Source organism: Lineus longissimus, chromosome 3 (assembly GCF_910592395.1).
Source record: "Lineus longissimus chromosome 3, tnLinLong1.2, whole genome shotgun sequence".
NCBI classification, from domain to species: domain Eukaryota; kingdom Metazoa; phylum Nemertea; class Pilidiophora; order Heteronemertea; family Lineidae; genus Lineus; species Lineus longissimus.
The window spans coordinates 18874774-18896563 of NC_088310.1; the positions used below are offsets into that span (position 1 = coordinate 18874774).

At 43.0% G+C, this 21790-nt stretch overlaps 1 protein-coding gene across 5 annotated transcripts in view; it reads right to left on the reverse strand.

Annotated features, from left to right (window-relative positions):
• Positions 1–21790, reverse strand: part of LOC135484105 (serine/threonine-protein phosphatase 2A 56 kDa regulatory subunit epsilon isoform-like) — a 33746-nt gene that overhangs the window by 5944 nt on the left and 6012 nt on the right. The window contains exons 1-9 of one of the 5 annotated variants that reach the window (XM_064765227.1): positions 21418–21566; positions 16428–16624; positions 12362–12475; positions 5887–5979; positions 4937–5067; positions 3725–3784; positions 2309–2417; positions 1772–1837; positions 536–706 (exon numbers count right to left, since the gene is read on the reverse strand). In XM_064765227.1, the coding sequence (XP_064621297.1) occupies positions 536–706; positions 1772–1837; positions 2309–2417; positions 3725–3784; positions 4937–5067; positions 5887–5979; positions 12362–12475; positions 16428–16624; positions 21418–21478 (1002 nt within the window). In that variant the 5' untranslated portion in view covers positions 21479–21566. Of the gene's footprint in view, positions 1–535; positions 707–1771; positions 1838–2308; positions 2418–3724; positions 3785–4936; positions 5068–5886; positions 5980–12361; positions 12476–16427; positions 16625–21417; positions 21567–21790 lie in introns of those variants that run through there. The other 4 variants (XM_064765226.1, XM_064765225.1, XM_064765224.1 and 1 more) reach the window with 4 other exon arrangements.

Below are 21790 nucleotides of genomic sequence, written 5' to 3' on the forward strand. Positions count from 1 at the left end.
TGGTCAGACGCGCCCACCACTCAGATGACACAGTTCTTCGAATCTCCCAAACGAAGAACTAGTGATAGAAGGTAATAAAGTCGACCTGTTCAAAAGAATTTGTGGTCAGACGCGCCCACCACTCAGATGACACAGTTCCTCGAATCTCCAGAGGGGATTCCACTGGCCCGCTGTCGAATGACTAATGACTCCTCACAGCGCTAAGAAATAGTTACAGAAACCACTACAAAAGTGGTGGCATAGTTGACACACAAATGTCAAGTTGCAGAAGTGATTGAGTGCGCAAGTGAACAGGGGACTCGGCAAGACACATTAGTTCTACCACACCCTTTGCATAAGACACAAATTGTGGTTTCTTCTATAATGTACCAATGCACTGGCAAGCAAGAGACCCCACAGATTAATAAACATGACTAGCTTTCGATTGAATCCTCCCTGGACAAAGATGGGAGTCTCCTGGCCCAGAGTCACCCACAGCCTGAATGAAATGCAACAAGCACCCACAAGATGCAGAAGATTTGTCTTGACGTCTTACCTGAAAATGTGGACTCGAAACACATTTCGCTATTTGCTTGAACAAAGGATTGATTATTTTCTGAAATTGCGTCGGCTCTATCGCATCTAAGATTTCCTCGATTTCCCCTAAGAACATCACCTCCTTCTGACTACAGGTCTTCGGCCAAAGCTTTAGCAGACCGTTTACAACCTGCAAAGAAGAAATGTCAATTCTCAATCAATCAAGGTAGACGGTATTTCGAACGATTTTAAATGCTTTCCACTGACTCTTGAACTGAGCAGAGGAACCGTTCCAACCTTCAAATAAATGAACTGAGAAGCTATTAACAGTCACAATACATGTCTTCTATAATGCACAAATTAGTAAAATCAATGAGAACGCATCACATCGCCCCAAGCATACTTAAGAACACAAATAAATTTGCCTCGTTACTTCATGTTTTTTCCTCCCATATAGGCTCAGAGCCCAACAAACTTGCAAGAGACATTGAAAATCATTTTGCAAGATGATGAAAATATAAACAGAATTTTTACTACCAACAATTTGCATCCTGAAAAATATGGGTCAGTTCCACATAATTTTCATCTGAAACAGACAGTGCTGCCATCTATGATCGTCACATATGAAATAACTGATGATCATTACTGAGGTCAAGGTCACGTTTACGTTCGATCAAAACATCAATAGATTTTACCTGCTTCCAGTTTTGGTCATATTGATCATAGCTAGATAATACCGATAATCAAACATGATTATCTTATCTACGATTTACCTCCGAGAGAGAGGTAAGGAACAGGAAAACTCCAGATAATGGAAACAACTTTTAGGAAAGGCACCGACTTGTATTGGCTTTGATAGGTGAATATCGAGGCCACCGCACACGGGCGATCAAATCAGGTGCGACCATCGCAGCAACTATAATGACGCTTATTCAAATACAGTAGAACCTCTCTATTAAGGACACCCTCGGGACTGACAAATGTTGTCCTTATAGAGAGACGTCCTGATTAGAGAGGGCAAATTGAACGGAAACGACCAATTTGGGACCAAAACTAGTGTCCTTAATAGAGAGGTTGTTCTTAATAAAGAGGTGTCCGCTAAGGGAGGTTCCACTGTATACTACACGGCAACAATCACGTCTGCTTTGATCCTGTATTTGTAGGTGGTGATTTAGAGTCATCAAACTGAATCTTAGCCATGGAAAAAATATGGCCAAGTCTGGGAAGTTTATTAGATTGGTTGGAATTTCCATACTTCGATACTTACAGCTTCTGTCAGGGTAGCATCTTTTTCTAGAAACTGCACAACACAGTATGCCAGCTGAAGATAAGACAATAAGATAAGCGTAAGATAAGGTAAATCACCACAGGGTCCAGAAACCATCTGATGTTTGAACAAATTTCTCGAGACTATATAAAATGTATCCCGTCTAGTTCTCCATCAACAATACAGTCCAGTTAATACCTCTCTGCAGGCTAATTAGAATTGGCTGCACTACACTAAACTGACCTCACACGACTACCAATATTACCAATATTACGAGGTCATTCTCAATATATTATTCATTAGTCCCTCTGATGCCCTGCTAAGGCCACAATGACATGTAATGTCAACAATACTGGCAAATTCTCAAACACTGAGCATCCATCATGTAAGAAACACAAATCTCTGTCGCAACGAAGACAGCAGACATTTGTTGATCTATAAAGTTAGCTAGAGGAGTCGTTTGATGATAGGAGGAGTCATTTGATGATAGGAGGGGGATTAACGCTTAGCTATCTCTCAGCTTACCTGTGCGTGATATAAGCTAAGACTTCGAGCCTTGTGTAATGGAATTAGAACCCTAATGAGGAACTGTTTGTGTTCAAGCTTCAGAGGCAATGCAAAGCCATTGATTATACTGCAAGAGAGAGAGAATACATGATTAAGATGCAAACAATTCTAATCTCAAGTGTAAACCGTAAGGCCAACGCGATTCAGTCTTCGTTTCTGCTGTGGATCTCAAGTGTATACAGTTAGGCCAAGTGCACTGCAGTCCTAGTTTCTACACCCACTGCAGAGGGAAACTTGACTGAGCGCCAGTCTCCACACAACATCAAACTATCTCTCTACTAAATTGGTATTACACATGTTACTTGCAAAGTCAACTCTGGCATTTAGTTCTTTAAAAGTGACAATTTTTGGTATTTGAATAAAAGGCAAGGATTCAACTTGGACCATTACTAATGGTCCAAGTTGGATAGCCGCTAATGGCATTAGATGCAAGGGACACTTCTGAGTTGGTAGAGACCAACCAGACAGTTATGAAATAAATTGGTCACAAGTTGGTCATCGTTCAAGTCTCATGATGTTGTTTAGTTGGTGTGAATTTTTGACGGAGATTTGATTATTTTGGCCCAATTGTTCGAACCGAGTTGAGATTAAAAGGCAAATGTCCTCTTAACTTTTAGTAGAAGTCTGATCAGGTCACACAAAATCCTACCTATGGGGCAATCAAGCTGAGTTCTAACTATGAACCTCGTCAGGAGTCCTGGTATCATGCGTACTTGGATCACAAATCAATAGCAGGCATTGCGGGAGGATAAACCAAGAACCACACAAACATGGCCTTCGGAGTATTAAGTCAATAGGGATTACAGTAAGCTGATCGATGTAGAAAGGTGATCAATCTCGCATACAGAATTTGCATTCTAAACATAGACTTTAAAGGAATATACTATAGTTCTCAACTTCGAGTTGTTTTGAACGATAAGCCTGCTTTTTAAATCGGGTCAAAGTTAATCAGAGGTGGAAATATTTTCAGAAGACCACATTTGAAATTCAACCAATTTGCAATTGTACCATAGCATGAGGAATCACATGTATTGTGCATTTCTTATTACATGCTTGCCAACTTTCGGATGTTGTCTATTGCCGACACCCACCAAACTTATAATTTGAATACAATGCCACGGTTTAAAATCTGTTATCTTCCTTGGCTCCGAGCAGCATTCATTACTTCTTTCTAAGGACAGATAGGGCTGGTCATGAAAAAGCGACATCACTGCAGGATATGGGACAAGGCAGGCTCTAAATGCTGCAACACCTTTCCCCGTGGGATTTTAAGGAAAAAGTTCTCAACATTTTCCCTTCAATTCATTGTTATCATGACAAGACAGACTTCCTGAATCTGCAATTTCAGTCATTTCAACTGATATTTATACTCACCTGCCTAATATTTCTAGCAACTCTCCCACTCCATTGAACACTTCCGTTTCATATATAAACCTGCAAAAAAGAACACAGATGATGTACGGCTGTTATGGTGACAAAATCGTATCTAAGTTTTATTCTAAAATATCATGAAAGTCACAAGATAGGTGAGGAAAACTTCTCGTATCCAAGTGAAACTAACAAAGATCGTGGACGTTGATATTGTCACGTCACGTTATCCCCTCTGTTGAGATACGAGTATGCGCGCGCAGCCAACGGTAATGACGTCAGAATGACAACAAAGATATCCATCTATACGGATAAAACTCTGTCGAAAGAAGACGAGTTTCGTGTAGATTTCTATTGGATCCTTGATAAATCCTTGATCTCAACCTCCCTATCGAGGAGCCTCATAGCCTATTGCTGGCTACCACGCAATAGGGTCCGGGTTCGATCACAGGGAGAACCTATGTTGTACTTCTGCATGAGCTGGTGTTGGTTTCGAGGAACCGAAATTCCCGCTATTCTTGTTTTTCTGACTCAAGCCTATATCATCTGACATTTCCAACCGATGTTTTATTCATGACGATCAGAGGTGTCTGTTCCATTCTCTGAACTATACGTGGTCAATAGATGAGAACAATGACATGCTCATACTTGCACAGCTTCGCAACAGGTCTGATATACAAAGCCCCACAAGTCCTATAGCATGTTACCAAGGTGCTGGCAATCTTTGTAATCCTCTACATTGTTATGTGAATGTTTCGGTGACAGTTAGAAGCCTTTGGTTATAAGACAACTAACGTGGGCGGGGAGGGATAGCACCAGATAATAAACGCACTGCTGGAAATAGCGCACCAATAACAACCTTTTTACAACTGGTGCGTAGGTTGGTGTGAAAAAATTTAATCTGTCGCCAAAAACCCTAATACAATGCAATAGTTAGTTGTCAAGTTATTTATAGAGCTGTGGTACTTTTGAAATTAATACCAGGTGACGCTTGCTCACTGGGATAGGAAATATAAGCAAGATGACAATCGTTTCCTAAAGCTGAAAAGAGATTTTTTTTTTGCATCAACCTGTAACGATTATCGCAGCCATAAAATTCTCTTTTTGTGGGGCACTTAAAGAACTGTCTATGGGCATATGAAACACAAGGAAAGTCTGTAGTTTATTCATTCCCGCCAATGCGGTAAGTATGTTAACAGACCTAGCTGTCATACTTACTTTAGAAAAATATTATTTATCTGTTTTCTGATGAAAGCTCGAAGCCCTAAGAATTTGCCATATATTCTATGCAGTACAGTCTTGAGGAAATCTCTTTCTCGTGGGTCTTCACTGTCAAATAATTCCAACAGCTGAAATGAAAACACAACATTTAGAACACCAAGTCTGGTAAAATATCACTTCGTGGAGTTTCAAAACACACTTTAGGATAGGTTCTTCATAAGATTTTTCATCGCAAACACTACAGTAAGAGGAATGGGTCCGCAAATAGGGGGAGGGACACGTAAAACCTTCAAAAAACTCTTATAACTTTATCCCACTGAGTCATATTTTAACATTTTCTTTTTCAGTGATTCAGTTGAAATGGAAGATTGACCTTGTATGGTTCATGCTGTGGGTGGAAAATGTATGGGACACAATATCAGTATCACCCCATTGTTGCATCAGCACTGGCGAGAAAGCCCCAGCCCCTCCGAGATCACAATTCGGATTGGTACGCAGGAGCCGAGAGTCATGTCAATAGTTATATTTGTCTTCACAGCCACTTCTAGAATACAATTACAACACTTTGTTTCTAGTGCCTGGTCAAATTATCGAATTTTTGCTCTGAATCACTTGGAGCAACTTGGGAACCGCACCACAGCAGTTGCATACTATTTGCCAGGGGAGAAAATGTTGTTATATGTTGCCTCCTCCCCTGAACTGGGCTCCAACCCATGACAAGAGAAGCACCCTGTACCATTCCTATTCGCTGATCAGACAACCAAAACGACGAGTGCCACTCCAATGGGATAATCACCCTGCCATGCTATGGAACACAAGAAAAAACTTTTGCTTGGATCACTGACCATTCGTGACACTAAGTTCATATCCATTGGCACTGGTACAACCAAATCTTGTACCCACGATGTAAAGGAAATATGTTACTATGATTTACAATGGGTACTTACTTGAAGAACAAATTTCTGGTCTATATATTTTTTTGCGATGGTTGGCTGGAATTCCAGAGATTCCAAGAACCGCAGAAAAAACTCGTATACAATCTGAAAAGAGAAAGAAATCAGTGTTGTCTCGAGGGATCAAAAAAATCAATTGGGGGAAAAAAACAGCATCATGTAAGTCAAAAGTATTGGTGTGTGGGTTCAATAAATGTCTGGTCATTAATTATGGTCACAACCAGCACACTGCCCTACAATAGACAAACCTCTAGACAAACACAGCAGGGACTTATGGGATGATATTTCTAACACACCTTGAGGAACATGAGAATGAACCTGTCCTGTTTTAGGGGACGATACTCTTGACACAACCTGTGGGACATGAAGATGAACCTGTCCTGTCTCAGTGGACGATACTCTTGACACAACCTGTGGGACATGGAGATCAACCTGTCCTGTCTCAGTAGATGATACTCTTGTCACAACCTGTGGGACATGGAAATAAACCTGTCCTGTCTCAGGGGACGATACTTTTGACACAACCTGTGGGACATGGAGATCAACCTGTCCTGTCTCAGTGGATGATACTCTTGTCACAACCTGTGGGACATGGAAATAAACCTGTCCTGTCTCAGGGGACGATACTCTTGACACAACCTGTGGGACATGGAGACCAACCTGTCCTGTCTTAGGGGATGATACTCTTGACACAACATGTGGGACATAGTGATCAACCTGTCCTGTCTCAGGGGATGATACTCTTGACACAACCTGTGTGACATGGAGATCAACCTGTCCTGTCTCAGGGGATGATACTCTTGACACAACCTGTGTGACATGGAGATCTACCTGACCTGTCTCAGGGGATGATACTCTTGACACAACCTGTGTGACATGGAGATCAACCTGTCCTGTCTCAGGGGATGATACTCTTGACACAACCTGTGTGACATGGAGATCAACCTGTCCTGTCTCAGTGGATGATACTCTTGTCACAACCTGTGGGACATGGAGATCAACCTGTCCTGTCTTAGGGGACGATACTCTTGACACTACCTGTGGGACATGGAGATCAACCTGTCCTGTCTCAGGGGATGATACTCTTGACACAACCTGTGGGACATGGAGATCAACCTGACCTGTCTCAGGGGATGATACTCTTGACACTACCTGTGGGACAAGGAGATCAACCTGACCTGTCTCAGGGGATGATACTCTTGACACTACCTGTGGGACATGGAGATCAACCTGACCTGTCTCAGGGGACGATACTCTTGACACAACCTGTGGGACATGGAGATCAACCTGACCTGTCTCAGTGGATGATACTCTTGTCACAACCTGTGGGACATGGAAATAAACCTGTCCTGTCTCAGTGGACGATACTCTTGACACAACCTGTGGGACATGGAGATCAACCTGTCCTGTCTCAGTGGATGATACTCTTGTCACAACCTGTGGGACATGGAAATAAACCTGTCCTGTCTCAGGGGACGATACTCTTGACACAACCTGTGGGACATGGAGATCAACCTGTCCTGTCTCAGTGGATGATACTCTTGTCACAACCTGTGGGACATGGAAATAAACCTGTCCTGTCTCAGGGGATGATACTCTTGACACAACCTGTGGGACATGGAGATCAACCTGTCCTGTCTTAGGGGATGATACTCTTGACACTACCTGTGGGACATGGAGATCAACCTGTCCTGTCTCAGTGGATGATACTCTTGTCACAACCTGTGGGACATGGAAATAAACCTGTCCTGTCTCAGTGGACGATACTCTTGACACAACCTGTGGGACATGGAGATCAACCTGTCCTGTCTCAGTGGATGATACTCTTGTCACAACCTGTGGGACATGGAAATAAACCTGTCCAGTCTCAGGGGATGATACTCTTGACACAACCTGTGGGACATGGAGATCAACCTGTCCTGTCTCAGTGGATGATACTCTTGTCACAACCTGTGGGACATGGAAATAAACCTGTCCTGTCTCAGTGGACGATACTCTTGACACAACCTGTGGGACATGGAGATCAACCTGTCCTGTCTCAGTGGATGATACTCTTGTCACAACCTGTGGGACATGGAAATAAACCTGTCCTGTCTCAGGGGACGATACTCTTGACACAACCTGTGGGACATGGAGATCAACCTGTCCTGTCTCAGTGGATGATACTCTTGTCACAACCTGTGGGACATGGAAATAAACCTGTCCTGTCTCAGGGGATGATACTCTTGACACAACCTGTGGGACATGGAGACCAACCTGTCCTGTCTTAGGGGATGATACTCTTGACACAACATGTGGGACATAGTGATCAACCTGTCCTGTCTCAGGGGATGATACTCTTGACACAACCTGTGTGACATGGAGATCAACCTGTCCTGTCTCAGGGGATGATACTCTTGACACTACCTGTGGGACATGGAGATCAACCTGTCCTGTCTCAGGGGATGATACTCTTGACACAACCTGTGGGGCATGGAGATCTACCTGACCTGTCTCAGGGGATGATACTCTTGACACAACCTGTGGGACATGGAGATCTACCTGACCTGTCTCAGGGGATGATACTCTTGACACAACCTGTGGGACATGGAGATCAACCTGACCTGTCTCAGGGGATGATACTCTTGACACTACCTGTGGGACATGGAAATAAACCTGACCTGTCTCAGGGGACGATACTCTTGACACAACCTGTCGGACATGGAGATCAACCTGTCCTGTCTCAGGGGATGATGCTCTTGACACTACCTGTGGGACATGGAGATCAACCTGTCCTGTCTCTGGGGAAGTCATGATGAAACTCTAGCATCTTCGAGGCAATAAACCTGGACCATCTGTGTATGACGATCTTGACTTAACTTTTAGGACACGAGACATGTGAGAGGTGAATCTGTACTGCTGCCATATGGAATCAGATTCTACAGTGGAGGGGAGGGGGTGATACCGTTAGGTCTCTATTTTACGTTCTAGTCAATATTCCATTCAACTGTGCCTACAAATCTTCTGGTAATAAAACGAGTTGACCTAAATGTTTAGGTAGTGGAACGTTCCTTTTTTCTTGAGATGCAATGCTTGTACTAGAACATACATGATGAACTCAATGAGTCATTTTCATGTACATCTGATGTATCATGTACATACGCTATGTCTGTTGTATAAGTAGCATACACCATTGTAAGGCTGTGCACATCATAGGCAATCAATTACTGCCTCGCTATATCTCCAGAGAAGAATGTTCAGGGATGAGACAAGACGAAACAGCCAATCAAAGCATGTGAATCCACTATCACTAATATCAGCGGATTCGGTCTCGGTTGACAGTTTGGACCTTATTTTTATAATCGATCGACCTCCATGGAACAATGTTCATGAAATTCATGCAAACCGACTCATTGATTTATTATTTTTAGTTTCGGAATGTATGTTAAAATGATATGTAGTAAACTACACATGGCACATACACACACAGTGTATCTACCAAGCCGAGTATGACCTTGATATGGATCAATAGCAAGAATAGAATTGAGGTTATGTTTGTAATAAATACTGCTACGACATTGTGTACTGATCTTGTCTGCCATGAATAAAGTGGTCATCAACAACCAATCAGGGTGTCTGCCACAGGGTAGAGTACGTCAAAGAAGTTAAGGCTACAGATAGAAATAGGCACCCCAAAAAACCTTCTTTTTTCCATGATGGGGAGCTAGAAACGTGTTTTACAGTAACAAGATGATTATATTCAAATGTGAATTCTAATTGACATTTTTGATGAAAATCAGCTGGAAGAAAATGAAAAATTAACAAAAGTGTAAAAGTTGTTCCAATGGTAAATAGTTTTTTGCCCTTCTCATTTAAATCCTGGTCGAAATCCTGTCAAGGTGAGGCTTCGTCACCTAAAAACAGAGTTGAACACAACCAGATGTCAACTGACGGTCTTAGGTTCAACATTGAGTTACTATGACACCCATTGAAAAGACTGCCTGCAGCCGGACCAATCCATGGCAACTCTGTTATAACCGGTCAAAGCAATACTTGTGATTTCAATGGATTTACACCATCAAATGGTAATGCTGATTTTCAGTAGTTACATGCATCTTATCCAGAATTAGTTAGATGCACCATTGACGACAGGAAGGAACTTACTTTCGACATGCACCACCAACAAGGGTGAAACAGTTCTACCAACTTACAAACAGTCACAGAATCGACATTGGACATGTTAATTTTGTACATAAGGATACAGCAGCCACAGGACTGACATTGGACATGTTAATTTTGTACATCTGGAGACACAGAAAATACCACTTTTGGTTTCACTAATCTGAAACGGAAATTGCAAGCATGGGAGAATGGATGGAAAGTGCAGAGCAGGACATATTTATGTGCAGCATATTTTATCCGGTGCGATGACTGGCTAGCTGTCCAGCATTGTCTGCCACAGAAATAGCTCTGCAATCCGACTGCAGTAAACTTCTGTTTTAGAGATTTCATGCAAGTATGTACATGCAAGCAAATGAAGCTGACCCCTCTCATGCCATCCTGTACTACATGTACTTAGTACTAGCCTATTATAATTACTTTTAGCAAAGCAGGCATCTGTTAGATCTTGGGAGAAGCATGATGACTTTAATTACATGTACATCATGACTACACAGATTTAATTAAAGGGACATTCACCTCAGTTGCATCTATAACGGCCCTAGTTATTTGCCCTTTAACATCACATTTGGTTAGTCTGCGCCGGAATTAAACCTAGACTGACTAAAAGGTCATCAGGTCATAGCTGTGGTCCCCCCTGACCATCCATTATCAGCCATGTCATGTTCTCAATTTAACCCAAGACCATTTCGGTCTTGAACAGGTCTGGTGCCATCAGAGTTTTTCCTTTCGCGGTTTGGCAATATCGGGCAATTCTTTATAAAGCCAACCACCCACGCTTGTTTTTTTTAATTCTTGCCAGGTTTCTTGTGTTGTCATGTTCAGCTGATGCTGCTCAGATGCTAGTGAATGCTCAGATGCTAGTCACTGCTCTGATGCTATTGCACTCTACAGAGCAACCAATATCGGAAAACTATTTGGTAAGCCAAAGTGCTTATCGTAATCCACAACAAGGTCATGGCTGTGTCATCCATCGGCCAGCTTTCAGTCAAGGCAATAACTCTTCAGTTCCAAATAACCTCAATGACACTAAGGGAGGACCTGTACCATTCTTTTATACCCACCTCCACTCATTGGTCCAGAAATTCAAACACCCAGATATAAATGATCCAATCAAGTTCAGATGCTTAGTTTTTCCCAGTAAATTGAATTGCGAGAAGTGGCGTGACTGTTTGAATCAGAGAGCTGCATTGATTTCCCCTCAGTAATGACCATGTCAGATCTCTGGATGACATGTAGACGAGATGCAACAGGTGAAGAACAACAGCTGCGCCACATCGCTGGTTAATACTGATGCCTCCGAGTCGATCAGATGCAGCTTGATTGAGGAAAATAAGATGTAGACATGTCGAGTCTGTGTGGGGCTGGCCCACTGAACTCTATGCAGCAAGGTTCGATTTTAGCATTCCCCTTGCCAAAAGCCATGCCATTTCAGGGCTGGCAACCTCTTATAGTAGTAAGATATTTCACTTTTCCCTCAACAAATATATCAACGGACTACTGGTTCGTATGCAAAGAAGGATGACTATCTCTACTCGCAGGTTCCCCGAATAACACCTTGAGCTAAAGCCTATGTTGACCACTGTACAGCACTACTTGTCTTTTTCCCCACGGGCTTGTTGTAGTTGGAATATTTCCAATCTCATCTTTTGACATGCTTGACCCTGGCTTATGCCCAGGCATGACAGGACGATAATGTTTTATCCCCATCACAGGACGATAAAGGTTTATCCCCATCACTCATGAGTTTCTTCGCCAATGAAGCAAATATGCACGAGGATCACGTCGTGTATCTTCACTGTCGATAATAATGCTTGCTTTTTACGAACAGGAAAAAGTTTGTACATGATGGCAAGAGAGTGTCAAAGAAAGGCTCCTTGGCTTACTCCCAGTCCCACATAACCCATTGACTGACAGAGATGCACAATCTTATGCACAATGAGAATGGAAGTAGTGAGTGTGTATGCATGATGCTCATTCATATGTGTGTTTTACTGTGTCTGTACATGACAGCTTTTATGACTAGGTCTCTTGAATGAAGTGTGATAAAGTTCCCCACTCACAATCATGGATGAGGGGAAGTTGTCGATTATGGTTATAACGTCTGCAGCATGCCTGTCATCTAAGAGTAGGCGTTATTTGTTCAATGAATTTTTACTTAGATTCCCTGATTCTCTGGTCACGTTTCACCTTTTTATCAAAGAATTTGTGCATCTCTGGTCAATCGTGTAAAGCCCCAAAGAGGTAAAAAGAAGTGTAGATAAATCCAGCGGCATGACCTGCGAGACAGCCAACTGAATCATGTTAGCACCTTGTTGCTCACCTGTAGGTGCGGCCACGCTGCCTCTAACGTTGGGTCGTCCTCCTCTGGGTCAAAGTCGGGGTTATCACTTGGAGGTAATGTCCTGAAGATATTACATGCTATCTGTAAAATAGAAGAACAAGAGCATGGTTAAAGTGCAAGATCATACAATAGCTGCAATGGTATCATTGGTATCTGTAAATATACGCAATCTGCCAAGGCTGGTTCTGATTCAAATGAGGATTTACTCTCCCAGCAGTGTGAGCACATTAACGTTGGGCGGTAGGTCAAGAAACGAAACTGGATTTGCCTGATCCAGGCACATCTGCGTACGTCTTGACTGTTTTGTACTCAGCAGAGCCTCCCATCCCACTTGTCGCTTCATTGAGCTGTTATCATTTCACTATACATGTCGCAACGCCCCGATGCGCCAGTTCTAATAAATGCACCGCATTGAGGTGGAGCTTGTAGAAGAGTTGGACACGCACAAAAGTTTTGGATTTTGTCCAAACAGATGAGAAGTCAGATGGTCACAAGCGACCATGAAACAAGAAAAAACGCCACAAGCGAATAGTAGTCTATGGGTACACAGCCTAATAAACCAGAACAAATATGGACAGTCGGACACACTCTCAGATTGGAAGGCTCCTCCATAGCAATGAGAATAGCTCTTGATGCCTGGTTCATGTGTTCAGTTGAGCACTAAGACTAAGAGTGAAATTGTCCATAGATACAACAGCTCGGCTGCAAGCGTCAAGATACTACATGGACAGTATTGTTGGCAGAAAATAATGAGGAAGAGGACACTTAATGAAGCATGAAAACAGCTGGAGTAGGCCAGTCAAGCACGCAAGTCAATCAATAGGTCAATGATCTGGCTCATCAGCTCAATCATGCTACATTTGTACTCTTGTGCCTTTTTGTGCAGTGCCGGCAAGAGCCATGAGGAAGTACATAACCCAATTTGGCAACAGCAGGTCATGATATTGATCAAGTCATGATCCCATTCAATCACATCGACTAGTTAACCGAATCTGATATCCTGCACAATTTACCTCGTCCTATTACATTACAGTGAGTATACATGTTACTTAAATGGAGCAGCGCAGGGTTGCAGGATGAACTGAATGTCAGAGTGCAATGGTATTGTCATCTACATCTTCACTACACAGTTTAATCAATATGCAGAACAGAGCCAACATACCTTCACACAGATTTTGCATCACATCTCAGAGCAATGGTACTCTGTGATCACACCTTGGATGGGATTGCTCCAGGCATTCACACAGGCCCAGAAGGTCTTTCGACATGGCAATTGCAGACGTGTGACCAGCTAGCTTAGCTGTGTGACCGTTTGTGAAGATGAAGACCTTAGCACGATCTCTCAAACCGTGATGGAGTGTTGGAACCTACGTCAAGGCGTAGCGGTTGACGTTGGGTTTGTCCTCTGTGTGACGTCATGCCTTGGATACGGACATGACGTTACGCTCAGTCGGAGCACTGGAGCAAAGTTGTGCAGAATGGCGGAAAAACCTGCCATGAGGGTTTTGCCAGGTGTGGTATAAACGGTTTCACAGCAGTTGCTCATCAGACACTTAGACCATTGATCAAGATGGGTGGCCCTGATAGGGGGGCCGGGGACTGTTGATAGGGGAAATGTTCCTCTCCTAGATGTGCACCTGTGGGACTTATTTTGATAGTAAGAAACAAACAAAACAGGTTGGGTAATGCTGGAGAGACAAAACCTTACCACACAGTGCGCCGGTTGATAAAATCACCAACGGAGTCATCAACACCAAGAAGACGGTTCTCATTCCAATCATGCCCAACCACCGTGTGCAAAAATTACCAGTGCATTCAGCGACTTTTAAGGGTTGCCAGTCAACAGGCTATTAGAACAGTTGCATTAGAATGGTAACACAGATAAGGCTGTGCGAGGCATGACTGACGGATATAACGATTACACAGAAAGCCCGTACGAAATCGACCATCATTTGAAAATCGATTAATCGATGAAGATCAGGCAAAATGACCATACTGATAATGAATGTTTTGATAGATGCGGACAGTTGTCAAGACGGTCAGGCTGAGAGTTCTGTTGTCAGGTGTCTAAGATGGCTAATATCCGACAATTTGTTCTGCCAAGAATAAGCTTGGGGTTGCCATGGCAACAGGAATATTCTGCAATGGGTGACTCCAGACCCGCAGCAAAAACTGGCAAATTTTGCCATTTAGATTATTAGTGCTCAAGGTGGTACCAATTAGGATTTGATCATTTATACTGGAGAGACATGCAACGGAAGAGGATGTGCCCAAATTGTCAATTGCAGTTTGGCTCTTGGGAAGGGAAGGACATCCATCATTCACATCCCTGACTGGTTCCAGTCAGGACTGGTGGCAACACGCAAAGCTGTCATCCATAACATTGTTCAACTATTCGACTGCTTGCTCCTGATTGAAGCAATCAATCATTTATACTAGTTGACCTCCTTCAAATCTAGACAAAACCAGTATAGTATGTGCAGAACCTGGAAAAATGACTTACCCAAGGCACAATGAACTGATACTGACATGTCAAGTGTTTGAGAGATCACATGCACAACCAAGGATGTTTCTCAGAGGTTGACAGCTGTTCACAGAACTACAGGGATGACCAAGGCGAACTCAGCACTCCTTTTTGGAATCAAAAACGTACCGAGCCACAATTTTATTTCAGAGTTCCTTGGTCACTGGCATGCCCTTTCAGTGGCGTCGCACTCGCAGAGCTAGAGGTGACCCAAAACAGTCTCATTCTCCCCCCAGCAGATCCGGGAGCCCAGCCAATAATGATACCGACAATAACATTGTCTTGAATCTCTGCTACAAAATACCACCATTCGGAGAGGACCCTTGACACGCAAAACTCCCACAAATAGGCAGTAAATTGTTAATTTGCCGCATCATCCAATTCATTGACCGTTTTTCAGTTCCAGGTCTGCGTGTACACATATCACCATCAGTATACTGATGAACTGCACAGTAGTGGTCTAACATTCAAATGCATAGTGTCGACCTGATGTACACGATCTGGATGACTGTGTACCTTTGAACGTAGTAAAATCGTATGGTAATGGTATTGGAATGAGTATGCTATGCTGGCTTGTACATGTCTGTGTAGATCTCATCAACGTACAGGAAATAGACAAAGTGCTTGATATCCAACGCTGCAGCATACAAGCTTAGCTGGATGTAGCCTGAAGAACTAGATACAAAGATCGTTATCCTTCTTTTTTCTCTCAAGACTCAAATCTCCTAGCATTTTGTTCATCTACTACTAAACCCTCTCAAAAACTAAACGAAAAGACTTTGTTTTCAAATTGGAGAGTGAATTTCTTGAAGTCACATCACTGAAGAACTCTACCCTTTCAACCCTTTCTAAGGCTCTAGATCTCTTCTCACATGTCTCGGAGATCTATCCTGTGCTACGTTGAGTGTTGATAGCCCCAGGCCACTGACCGTTTTCTGATCATACAGCAGACCAACCGCCTAACCAACCGCATTTAAGATAAGAGTGACCGCAGGCAGGACAGAATTCGTTTAGCGAGAAATTCAGGATCAATAGAGTTCTGTAGACCACTGACCATCACTACTTACTTCTAATTTAACAAAGGAAGGGGCGGGCCTTTATAGGTTATTAGCCAATAATGAAGGGGCTGATACATTTATAAGTGGTCATCTACTGTTCTTCTGAAGGCCCTGCTGTTCTCTCAAAACTATGAGTTCATTTTGCCATGATCCGGACAAGAACTACACATACATGATAAGTGTCTCCAACCCTGCAATCAGTCTGGCAAGGGGTTCATCTTCAGGACACAAGGACTGGCACACAACTGCTGTCTTGGTTAGAGTTCTGCACCATTATGAGTGTGCTCCCGAACGAGCAATGAATTGTGTCAGCAGGATGTAGCCCAAAAGGTGTACCCCCATTTCACCTACACCCATTTTGCCTATTCACCATTTTGCCTACACCCATTTCGCCTATTCACCATTTTGCCTATACCCATTTAGCCTATTCGCCATTTACTGCGATACCTACCAATTTGACTATTTCTGGGTATAATGGTTCCTGTAGTACTCCTTTCGTAGCTGTTATATAATCCACTAATTCATTCAGACATGCCCGTTTTATTTCTTTGCTCTTCAGGTCAGAGACTGGATCCATAAAGTCAAAGACCACACAGCATTGCTGTAGTTTCCTGATGAACAGCTCTTGCTGCTCTGCGGGAGCTGTATCTGAAACGAGAAATTTGAAAACGGATTTAGACGCAATTTGCAACCAGCGAAAGGGCGCGAGGTTATATCGATACTCCTGAAATGGGAGCAGCACGTACGTGTACCATCTCTAAGTCCCAAAGGCAATGATGCTAGATGATTTTGAAACAGTGGAGAAATGCTGGACATAAAGAGAAAAGAAATTGTTCCGATTTGGAAATGCGCAATGAAATTGGACCAATCAATTCAATGTTGGCATCTCAAATAGAGGCAAGGTGACAAAAATCATTACAGATCAAAAACATCCCACTGCCAAAATCTTTGCCATCAGAAATGTATCGCCTCATCCCTTTTCGCATTATACATGTATAAGTCAAAGCCCCAACTAACTTGCATGCTATGCATACATTGTAGTCATGTGTTCAGAAACTTTGTTATCTTAGTAGAAATCAATGTTCCACAACTTTACAACGACAAACTCTGCAAACGTTGTTTTCTGCAGATCAATATCAAATATCAAACTAGCCTCCAGCTAAATACGCATTTCAAACATATCATTCTAGTATTATTAGCAACAAATGCTTAATTCATATACTCGCTTCGAAATAGCGAACTGACATGAAATATATACAATTTATTTCTATTTTTGCAAAAGTCGAAGAAAAGCTTTTTCAAGAAGCTCAAGAGTGACCTGACTCTGGTAGGCTTTCTTCTTGATTTCAGGTCACCATAACTGGTGAACAGCCTGAGGCATGTGACTCTGGTACTCCTCTCGACTTCAGGTTTAACTTATAGTCTGCCCCATTACAGCTTACCAAGCTGAGCTCTTGGAATTGAGTGTGATCGCCACAGTTTGTCTTTTCCAGGTCACCATATTCTGTGGCCAAACTTGAGAGTAATGTGGTAGTCTGCCTCATTTCCGGGCACCAATATTGACCAACTAATCTTGGCCGTGTGACTTTGATTGAATGGTAATTCCCCATTTGCTGACGAATTTTTTTGGAACAAGCTCTAGAACTGTACGCTGATTGCATACAAAGCATGCGAGAAAGGAGCAGGAAGGGGAATACCTGATAATTGCAGCTGCAGATGATGTGCATATAAAATGGTTTATAAATAGAAGTCTGCGAGATAGCCATAATATACCTGCCCTACACATGGAGCTCAGTGCAGATCAATACAGAGCTGGGAGCAAACATCTCACAAATAACTCTACGCCGGAGTACACACCTTCTGAGTTCAAATCTAAACGAACCTAGAGGATTTCTATCATGTCTATCCCAAGAAACAAAATCACTGGCCGCTCTCCTCGCAACACTTGTAGATAGTTGAGCCAAGTGGATGGGGAGCCCAAGCAGATACCGGAGAGGGGAAGAGCAGGCGGTGAAACAGTATCACGACAGTCTACTTTTAAATTGCAGCCAAAAAAATTTGACAATTTTGAACGCCAAACATACAAAGCTGCTTCTTGATCAAATGTTGACGCACGCGGTCATATCAGGCACATCTTCAATGGCACTTCGGACTTGTGGGTATCGTAGGAGGTGGTAACACCGAAGGCACAAGCTCCCGCCAGAGACGGGGAACTGTTAGTATGGCTGTGGCTTTGCCCAACAACTGAACGCATGTGACAGGGTTGACGTGCTCTGTCCGAAGTAGGTTGCTCCCATAATTGATAGCTCGTTTCCTACCATCTCATGGCGGTGTCATCGCAGAAGGTGCAGGAAAAATCAGCGCACGCACTTTGATGAAAAGCCTCCAGCACGGCACTCAGTACTGGCCTAAAAACCTAATTACAGGTGGACCTCCGCATAATTTGTGCAATTAATTTCTGAGGGTGACTTCGAATTAGACCACATTTGTTTCAATTGGCACACTGAGTATGACCTTTGTACATAAATCGTGTATTGAAGAAGAAAAATTCAGTCTACATTAAATTATACTACAATGCACAACACCATGTAGGCCTACAGCGTACACATGTTGAACACCTACTTCTCATCTCAATATTTCCTCACATTTCAACATCTGTTTACCAAAAATTCAATATTTTTAAAAATGATCTGAACCTCCTATAAACACTGAACAATCTGTGAATGGCGCATACATAGGTCACAGATACAACCCGGAATGCTCCACACTGCCTTGCTATTGGTAAGATTATTGACTCCATTGCTATGGTAACGGAACCATCACGCTCAAGATACCAAATAATGTGCAGAGCCAGTAAATTTCCAGTAGCTGGGGATCACGTATCAAGCAAGGCTCCATCTTCTCATCTGCACATTTCTAATAACTACATACGCTACATGCGTATACAACATTATGTAGAACAGATGCAACCGGAATATACTAATGCACAACACACACAAACACACTGCCATGGGCGAGAAAGGCTGTACAAACAGGAAGCATTTTTACAGATTCATTTCAGCATCACGTTGATAACTAGAGACGAATCATTTCCTAAATGGCAATAAAAAGCTACACCAGATCGTGTGAAAGAATTGATCGAGAGTGCGCAGTCAATGTGAAGGATTGTAGGGTCCAGATATTCTCTAATCAGATTATTTGAATTCAACGAAATCATTTGTCCTTGTACGAAGAAGCAAACAAAAAAGCAAAAAAAACAGACTCGTCAGTTAATTGGAATTTGATGTCAATGTCACTGTCAGATCCTGTCATTCTTGTCTGGCTTCCATTCTACCATGAGGATTTCTCGACAGCTATACCATACCGGTAGTGTCCGAGTTGAGTGTTTCACCATAGCTACTGCTCCGAAGAGGATTGCTTGTAAGACACTGAGTACATCATAGTCTGGGCTAAGCAAAGCATCACCACTTTCCCAATCCTCCGCCAAGGAGGAATCCATGTTTGCTGCTTAGCGTAAGTGCCAGAGCTGAAACAGTTCATGGGCTCTCCTCTTCCACTGGTGGCTTGAACTGTTGGCCACTTGGTATGACAAATGCCACTGCCAGAACAGTTCCATACGGTCTCCTCTTCTACAGGTGTCCAAGGAGGCCTGTTGATGTTTCCAATTCCACTCCCAGGACAGTTCCATCTGGTCTCCTCTTCTACAGGTGTCCTAGTAGGCCATTTGATGTTCCAAATTCCACTGTCAGGACAGTTCCATACGGTCTCCTGTCCAAGGTGGCCACCTGATGTTACCAATTCCACTGCAAAGGCAGTTCCATCCCGTCTCCTCTTCTACAGGTGTCCTAGTAGGCCACTCGATGTTCCCAATTCCACTGCAAGGGCAGTTCCATACGGTTTCCTCTTCTACAGGTTTCGGAGGCCCCTCGATGTTTCCAATTCCACTGCAAGGGCAGTTCCATTCGGTCTCATATTCTACAGGTGTCCCAGTAGGCCACTTGATGTTCCCAATTCCACTGCCAGGACAGCTCCATACGGTCTCCTGTCCAAGGAGGCCACTTGATGTTACCAATTCCACTGCAAGGGCAGTTCCATACGGTTTCCTCTTCTACAGGTTTCGGAGGCCCCTTGATGTTTCCAATTCCACTGCCAGGACAGTTCCGTTCAGTCTCCTCTACAGGTGTCCTAGTAGGCCACTCGGTGTGACCAACGCCACTGTCAGGACAGTTCGATACAGTCACAAGTTGGCCAGAGGTTACTTGTGTCACTGCAAGGGCTAGCTGGGCGAGTATCCACTGGGTATCTTTGTAGCAACTTGGTGTCTTTGCCAGCACCTGTATAGTTCTCCTAGTAGGTGTCCTAGTACGATGAAGCCGCAAGGTGCATGTCAGGGCCAGCAATGTTCAAAATGTCTCAGTTGTTGTCTGACTCTGAGTCGGTACTTTCAGTATCTAAATTCTAAGTTGCACCAGGAAAGATCTGTAAATTAGTGTGGCCATATTGATGATGGATAGTCACTAGTCTGCTCTAAGCTCACAGCCTGACTTTGGCTACCATTTTGCCAAATCAAGGTTTCCACAGCCATTTTTTTCGACATGTTTCAAAAGTCACATTCATCATCATCAAAGGTCATAATTTAGTCTCATTTGAATTGATCGTTTACGAACGATCCCCCTTTTCATATAAATTAATGAAAATCTGGAAGTCATTATTCAGCAGATCATATCAGTGGTCATTTTGAATCAATGAAAATTTCTCAATGTGCCCCCAACCACTATCGTGGTCTGAGGTTTGAATAGGTACTATCCCAAAGCCTATTTATCAGTTTTCATTGAAATTCCAATAGGTCTACGCATGAATGATATTCTCGTAGGTGCAGATTGCACCTTTGTACAATCGGGCAGTATTAACTATTGAGTGAAAATCTAAAAGTTGTAATAATGTAGGCCTAGGAATAGAACCTGAACACATGCCAACATATAACAAGAAATATTCTTCATACTTTGTAGGCCGATACATTGTACCAAAAGTACTTGAAGTAATACGTTTTTGATTGTACAAGTAGTCAACATACATGTTCCGAGTACATGTATATAAGCACTAAAAATCACTTAGCGCCAAGAGCGTTAGGGTCAACACATAACAGTTTACGATGGGTATTTTTTAAGAGCTGACATGCGTCAAGCTCCAAGGCTTAACCGACTAGAACTAAAAAAGAAAACATACTTTCTCTCTTCACAGCCCCCCCAGAACTCACCAATATGCAAGTGAAACAATTGAGCATTGATGATCACTTCTGACCCCCCCCTTGATCTGCATGGAAGTTGAGTGTAAACTTTACTTCCAACTTCCCAATACATTCACAGGTCTACTGCACACTACATGTATGCACCTTTGCACGGCACTGACTACACTAGAAGAAGCTCGACATACAAACCCACCTATCAACATCATTCTGTCAGGTCTTGGCCGCCCCGCCGCGGGTACCCATGTATCATTCATCAGCCTATTACAGTACTCCCACAACGTAGACTTTTTAACCAAAACACCATCCTTGTACGTGAACTTAGAACCCTGATAACAAAGGGTAACCCAAACTAGAAGCTAAAAAGTTAGCCATGATGGAACACTGTAGAAAGTGAGTGAGCTAGCTAGCACAGGTATAGGTAGGTAGCTCATGTTACCATCAGCCTTAGCCAGGCGAATTCCTAAGTTGAGGAGCTGACCTTGCAGGTGGAGCTACCGGTAGGCGGTAGCCAAAGCTTTCAACTGCAAGGTCAGCAGAAAATCCTGCAGTACAAGTACCAGTAGAGT